At 43.0% G+C, this 7,395-nt stretch overlaps 1 protein-coding gene across 2 annotated transcripts in view; it reads right to left on the bottom strand.

The window, feature by feature from the left end:
* Positions 1–637: 637 nt before the first annotated feature.
* GABBR2 (gamma-aminobutyric acid type B receptor subunit 2) overlaps positions 638–7,395 on the bottom strand; it is an 842,671-nt gene continuing 835,913 nt past the window's right edge. For both annotated transcript variants that reach the window (XM_073332465.2, XM_073332464.2), the window contains one exon: positions 638–3,157. In XM_073332465.2, coding sequence (XP_073188566.1) covers positions 2,992–3,157 — 166 coding nt within the window. In that variant the 3' untranslated portion in view covers positions 638–2,991. The remainder of the gene's footprint in view (positions 3,158–7,395) is intronic.

The following is a 7,395-nucleotide window of genomic DNA, read 5'->3' as shown; positions in this document are numbered from 1 at the left end:
CCCCCCTCCAGGGCTCCCAGGGGATGGCATCTCACTTAGTGTTAGTCAGGTTAGCTCTTCTTTCTAGGCTTTCCCTTGTCAGTCATTTGACTCTACCCCCTTCTTTCTCTCAGCCATGGCCCCTCTTCTGAGCAGGTGCCCTGCCAGCCTCCTTGGCTCTAACAGTGACTCTCCTCTCTCCTTCTCGGTTGCCTAGCAGACTCTGAGTCTGTCCTTGGTCCCCCTTCCTCCCAGGGACAGTGCTTCCCCTTGCGTTTCATGCATACCGAGCCCCAGGAACCCAGATAAACTCCTTGGGGGTCACAGAGGTAAATGTTTAGAACATTTGTTAAATTGGTGCCTCACAGTCTCTAGTCTCTTTGGTGGCTATTCCAAAGAAAGGTTTGTGAGAGGGGTATAGACAAGGTTCTAAAATTCATGCATAGTCATAACCAGGGCTAAAGCAAGCAGGTCTACTGCATCTTGGTACATATGCACTCAATCAGACTATTAGCGTGCATTTTTACTTTTCTGTGTTATTACAAAGATATAATTATAACAATATAAGTGTTGTGATCCCTCCTTCTCCACAGTTTGGTTTGCTGCTCCTTGCGAGATGGACTCATCAAGCTACACAAAGTTAGATTTTCTATATTTTATTCATAAAAACAGATTTGCAACAATTTTTTAAAAATTGATCTCATGCAGTATAAGGGTATACAAGAAATTTTTCATTTACATTTTCTTCTGGCAGTCCCAGTCTAGTTTAAAGCATTTGTGCACTAACATCATTGGAAAATGCCATTGGGGCACAGCCTCTTCATAAATTTACAGTACTGTTTTGCTGCAGTATAAAAGAACAGAAACATTAAATAGCTATATTCACTTGGTGGGTCTTGTTATGCTGCAGGAAATTAAAAAAATGTCATGGGAGAAACTACGGTATCATTGAGACAAAGAATGTACTGCATGGTTTAAACCTAATAAACGGCACACAGTCAGTATTCACAAAGTTACAGACACACACACACTCACCTCCATCAGGCCAATACTTTTGAGTTTTTCCTGCTATGTTGGATTAATATTTCTACAGCAATGTTTGTGTATACATTATGTACAGTTTTGTCCTTTTCTCTTTTACAAATTAACAGATTCCTTTTAAAATAAACCAGGCCCTGATTAAATCAATAAAGCAAGAGAATACTGTCAACACACATTGAGTGACAACATCAATGCTTAAACAGAGTAATGAATTCTATTTTACCTGTGTTATACTTACATGTTTTTGTTCTAAAAGCTACAGGTACCTCCATAATCTCTCTTACTGTATGTGCCAAGTGAAATATTTTGTGATGCTCCCATTGGAAGATTTATATTTATGCTTATTTTGGCTACGTGGTGAAGATTTTTGCTTGTTTGTCAAAGCTGCAATTAAGTCCCTCTGTTAATAAGCCTCTTCCACTGTGCAGCTACTGAAAGCAGCTCGTTAAAGTCATCGCTGATCTGGGAGTGTTTGTGGAATAGTCACTTCAGAATGTGTGAGGTGGGCAGGCATTGGTTAAAGACACCAAGTGCATTCTGGGGCACCACTGCTATTTTTAGCAAGACAATATTTTTATTTCGTTTAAGAAAATCACGGGTCTTAACAACTGACAAGGCCATGATACATCACATTGCCAATATACTGGAGGATAGACTGGAATCAGGCCTCCCTTACAGTTTGTGAGAATGTCGCTAAGATTGGTTCAGCTAGAACCTCTTACAACAACCTTAGAATAACTTTGCTTAGGGGAGTAGAGCTAAGGTATGAGCTCAAATATGAAATGCGATAAGTCCCGATCAACAGAGAGATTAAAATTCATGCTTTTTCCACACCTTTATTTATCATAGTCAAACCAAATATTCTATGGTCAAACTTGGTTTATACCACCTATTACCAGTTACAACTGTCACACATACAGGTACCAAGCAAAGGTAGTGTATATTATTGTCTATGTACTCTGCAGAAATTGCCTGCAGCCGCAAAGTGCTGTGCCCTGTTCCCCCCACCCACCCCGTCTACTAAATTAGTATGATTGTAATTATGTGTGGCATAATTCAAACAAACTGTGAAAATCAATCCATCCTGTGACATTAAGACTTTACTACCCATCCATCCTCAGCTTATTGAGTTAGCAGCCCGAGGACTTTTTCTGCCGGCTTTGTATATTACGGTTGGTTGTGTTTATTTTGAAAGAGAGGCAGAAACTCTGTCAAAATAAGTCCCTTATGGTCAGCATGGGAACCTGGCAATCACCACATCTAATCCCTGGAGAACTGTAAAGAGCTCTGACTTGGAACAGCAGCTCTGTAGGTGGTAATGCCTCAGGGCTGTTGCTACAACCTCTGCTTCTGCCCTATGTAGAGTTTTTAGTTACAGGGGGACCCTGCTATTAGCAACACAGAGTCTCAATCACACTTCAGGAATCATTTCTCAAAATCCCCCTTTCCCACTGAAAATCCTCTCTGAAATGAAAACAAGCAAGACTAACCAGTGCAGAATGCTTCCAACAATTTAACACAACTTTTGTAAAATGAAGTGTATCTATTTCAATAAATGTTATAGCGCTATCATTTTATTTTTCTTACATGGACAGCATATAGTTCCATGTTTTCAGCAGCCATGTAACAGTGACAGTTGAGTGGGTTTTTTTTTTTAATAGTCTCATTTTTTGCAAGATTCGTATTTCCCAGCCTCCTTCTTGCTAGTAGAAATTTGGGAAGAAATATTTTCAACGACTTCTTTGTGAAGAAATAAAAGATCCATGAATAAGGCTACAGATCAAACTCCAGGTATCTCTTGCTCTCGCCTTTCCACATGAGTTACACTGGTACTCCCATGATGATGGCCTTAGCACTAGTTCCTCCATGTGGTAAGAGCAAATAGTATGTTTATAGCAGAGTTCTACGTCTGATGTTCAGTCCAGTCACTGAGTACGTAAAAGCAGTTCAGGAAGCTCTGATCTCCCATTTCTACAGGCCAGAAACCATCACTCGAAAAGATGGCGGCACATGCCTGTGCCGAGGACTGGCACTGGGGCTTACACACGGACTGGCGCAGCTAGCGTCAACTCCGCCTATGGATGGCAGATAGGCATGGTGAAGAATGGGCAGTTGTAAAGACAATCGGCGTTGGATACTGCAGAGAGAGGGAAAAAGAGACGTTAGCAGAAGAGGAAAATTGAATAGATCAAATGCTTGATGTCTCTGCAGGTTTCTGTGAGAATGTTTTCTCTGACTTCTGCTATTATAGAGAGGGTTAATGCCAAGAACATTACATTTGCTGCTGTTGAGATATACCACGGCTGTTACCAACGTCCCTTTTGGGAGTTTTTTTTGACAGACTAGACTAGACAAGACAAGAGAATCTAATGGCTTGTTTCAAGTACACCGCAACTGTTTAAAATTCCCAGCTATTTTGAGATTAAACGTTAGACTGCTGATGTTTGGAAAAAACCTTTAGCTTGCAATGAGGATGAACTAGCTAACAGAGCACACTCACAGGCTGATTTACAACCATTCTGAGCGCTGGATAACTAGACAGAACAGAAACTGAATGAATGAGTTCCAATCTATGTGTATTTTTAGCTCAAAAACATTAGAATTAAAGAAGTCAGTTTTGTAAATCCATCTAAAGCAAATAAGTGCGTATGGAGGTGTGGAAGGAACCCATGGGTAACTTTGCATCTTTTTGTAGAGTTTGTCTACCTTTGCAGTTTGGGTCCAATCCAGGGACAGGCTGAGCATCCCTCAAAGCCCAATGAAGTCAATGGGAGCTGTGGCGGCTCAGCCCTCATGAAAAAAAAATCACTTATGCCTAAATGTCTATTTGGAGCTTAACTTTAGGCACTCAGTTTTCCTAGTGGGCTGGTTTTCACATCACAAGATCCCACCATCGTAAGTGCTAGTCTTAAGAGAGATGCGGAAGAGTGAGGACATGGAGTTTGAACTAATCTCTCCTCCCGGAAGGAGGAGGTCCTTCCAGAACAGAGTCGAGGCATACCAGCAGACTGCTTTGTGGAAACCTCTATTATCTCTGTGCATGGCTGGCGGATATAATAGGCAAGGGGAGGCGTTGCCTCCCCTAGCACAAAAGTCTCTGTCACCTGACTCCTGGGTGGTGGTGCCCCACTCCCACCTCTTTCCCAAGGCTCCCACTTGCTTGCTGCTGCTTCCTGGGGTGAATCTTCCTCCTCTCCTCTATCTCATCTCCTTCCACCCTTGGAGGGCCCGGCAGTTGCTGGCTGTGTCTCGCCTCACCCCCCCCCGCTCCCTGTGGGGCATGGGTGTGTGTGTGAATGCGGGCGGGGAGTCAGTGGCAGACAGAAGGCATGAGGAGGGGATCCCTGAGTAACTTTACACAAGTGAAAAAGCCTTCCAGAGACCTAGTAGCAGATCACTGAAACTGTTAAAGAGCAATTAAAGTGGTAATGAAGCCATGTAACGGGCATTTGTCAATGCCCAGGAAGCTTTTGGCCCCATCCAGCTGGCTTTTATATTGTAGGAAAATGTGTTATTGGGGTTAAAAACTGTTTCCGATTGAGGACCCTTCAGTTATTCTCTGTACCCAGAAGAAGTAACTGCTAACCTGGCTCAAGGAGGAGCTGACATAGCTAGTGAGTTTATTTTTTTGATCTAGTCGTTTTATTCAAACCCAATTTAAGTAAATGAGTCTGGCAGGGAATTCTGTGTAAGAAAGGTGATTAAACTACTGCCTTCATGCAGGCTGTTAATGACAAGCACTTTTTCAAAAGGAGAGATTGTGCTTCAGGTTGGTGCAGGTAGCCTGGCTTTTCATCTTTCTCTATACAGCATACACTGAATTCCCTACCACGCAGAGAAGAATCTATCTGGTAACTGAGCTATACCTGTTGCTTGTTCAGTTCCCTTGGGGAACGTTATTTGTGCTTTAAGGTGAAATGGGGAGAGAGTGTCACCGGGCGTGGGGGGGGGCAGCAGCAGGGTGAGGAGGTAAGCAGTGAACCAGCTGCAGAAGGGGGTCTAGTGGCAGATGGGGAAAGGGTCTGGTAGGGGGTGAGGAGGTGACCGGGGGGGGGGCGGTCTCTGGGGGGTGAAGAGGTGAGTGGCGAGTCAGCTATGGGTGGGGGCGGGGCCTGGGGCAGAGCAGGGGTGGAGTTGTGGGCAGGGCTGTGGGCGGAAGAGGCAGGACAAGGAGCTCGCCTCCCCCAGGTGAAGTTTCAGCCACCTCCCATGTCTCTGCCTGTGCTCTTTCTGTACTGTGGATAAATTGAGGTCTTCAATTTCCAGGGCTGTCAATTTAGCACCTTTCACAAGAACCAGAATTTAATTAGGGGTTGTTTACATGGGAGATTTTCCCACTTATACTGGTATAATTATTCTGGTATTGCTAAACTGCTATAGTTATATTGGTATAAGTCCCATGTGGACATTCTTGGTCCAAACTAAGAGTGCTTTTTTTTTGTTTTAGCTTAAACCGATTGCAAAGCGACATAAACTAAACTGGAAAAAAGCACCGTTATACCAGAATATGAGTGTCTACATGGGGGATTATAACAGTACAACTATAGCACTTCTCATTCGCGCCCTATAGCCTTCCCAAGTGGACAAGTCGTTAGAAAAAAATGTATGCCTGAATGCTTGCTTGTTGATGATCTTTCTTATTCTAATAGATCTGCATTTATTGTTTGTACATTATGCTCGCAAATGGAGATAGATTACTAGTCACCCATTGCTCTGCTCATGAACCAAAAATTAGTTACTATGGAGAACTTAAAATTGTTGGCTTTATTCAGATTCTGCATTACTATGCTGCAATACATCAGACAAACATAGGGGGTGTAAGTGATTGCAAACTGCAACATCATGGACAGATAGACTCAACTTTACATTTCAGGGCTCTGCTGATTTCCTTTAAATGTTTTAAATGTTTGGTGAAATACACACTAACACTGTTTATCATGCTACTGACGGCATTACATCTAGTGGATTAAATTAAATCCGCTTATTGTTACTCTGCTACTCTGTCACACTATTTTGGTGGTATCAATTGAATCATGCCCGTTTGCAGAGGTAGCGTGTTTGCTGCTTCTGCGTGCTGAATCCTTATTAGTTTGATGTTGTACTTTTTAGTTGTGTTTATGGTGCCAGGGTCAAACAGAGAATTGCCAAAGCTTATTTTCCCACCAGTGAAACTGCTTACTTTGACGATTACAAACTGTTCTTTAAAGAGCTATTTGAAGCTACTCCAAGAGAATTCAGTTGCATAATAGACTGAATGGGATTTTTCATCCATTTAAATGTCAGCCATGCCATAGTCAAAGCATGCTGACTACATCAAGGTTGGTTGCAGTGGGTGGCTATTTTGCTTTAACTGTACTTAAAATTTACTTTAACTCGAAAACTTTGTTTCCAGAGGGGTAGCCTCTGGTAAGAGGATTGGAATAAACATAACAGTTTATGCAAAAACTCTGTCTTAAAAAAATATCTAGCTCATAGTTTGCAAGGGCAGGGGGTAAAATGTCTAAAGAGAAGGTGAAAGTTTAACTTCTACAGTTAGTTAAGCTGTATGGAATTGTATTCAACATGCATTGGTTTTCCCTACCTACATCTTGTGGCCATAGCCTTAAATGATGACTGCTCATGAGGTGTCTCAAGATGGCTACATAAAAATTGAGATTCCAAAATTAGTGGACATTCTGAAAATGTATGGCTAACCAGGTATTGGTGTAGGAGAGTTTAGTATTTTATTATCTATAGATTATATTGCAAATCCCTGTCATTGCTAAAGATAGCCAAGATGGACGATAATGTAAGCTGCTTCAGGAGTACAATTCAAACTGAAGTCAACTGGAGTTTGGCAAACAAAGCAGCTACAGGTCAGGGCACTGTACCGGGCAGGAGTGATGGAAACACCCTAAAAGTGTGTGTGGGGGGCCCACAGGTGCCCAAACCGTGGCCCTGCCCCCTGTGCCACATCATCCCCCGAGGCCCTGCCCCCGCACTCCCGCTCCCACACCACCTCTTCCCCCCAAGACCCTGCCCCCCCCATCGTTGCTCTCTGCCCCCTCCCCTGTTGCTTGCCCTTATGGCCAGTAAAAAGTGGGAGGACATAGCTCTGGCCCCCCCAGCCTCCCTGTTCAGGCGCCCCTGGTACGGGGAATGGAACATCGATGGTTTTTCACTTCTGTATGGAAACAGATTGTTTAAATTGATCAGGAACAAGTGAAATCTTAGCACTAGTGTAGGTCCAATACTAGATAAGGATGGTAAAACTATCAATCATGATGTGGGGAAGGAAAAGCATCTATATAAAAATATTCCAGGATTCTTATTCTGTGTGTCACGCTGACGCCTAGAATGTCTGAGTCAGTGTGAACCAATGGAAACAGCTACAAG

Source organism: Lepidochelys kempii, chromosome 2 (assembly GCF_965140285.1).
Source record: "Lepidochelys kempii isolate rLepKem1 chromosome 2, rLepKem1.hap1, whole genome shotgun sequence".
NCBI classification, from domain to species: Eukaryota; Metazoa; Chordata; order Testudines; family Cheloniidae; genus Lepidochelys; species Lepidochelys kempii.
The sequence above is the reverse complement of the archived record's forward strand: the minus strand, read 5'-3'. Positions and strand labels throughout refer to the sequence as shown.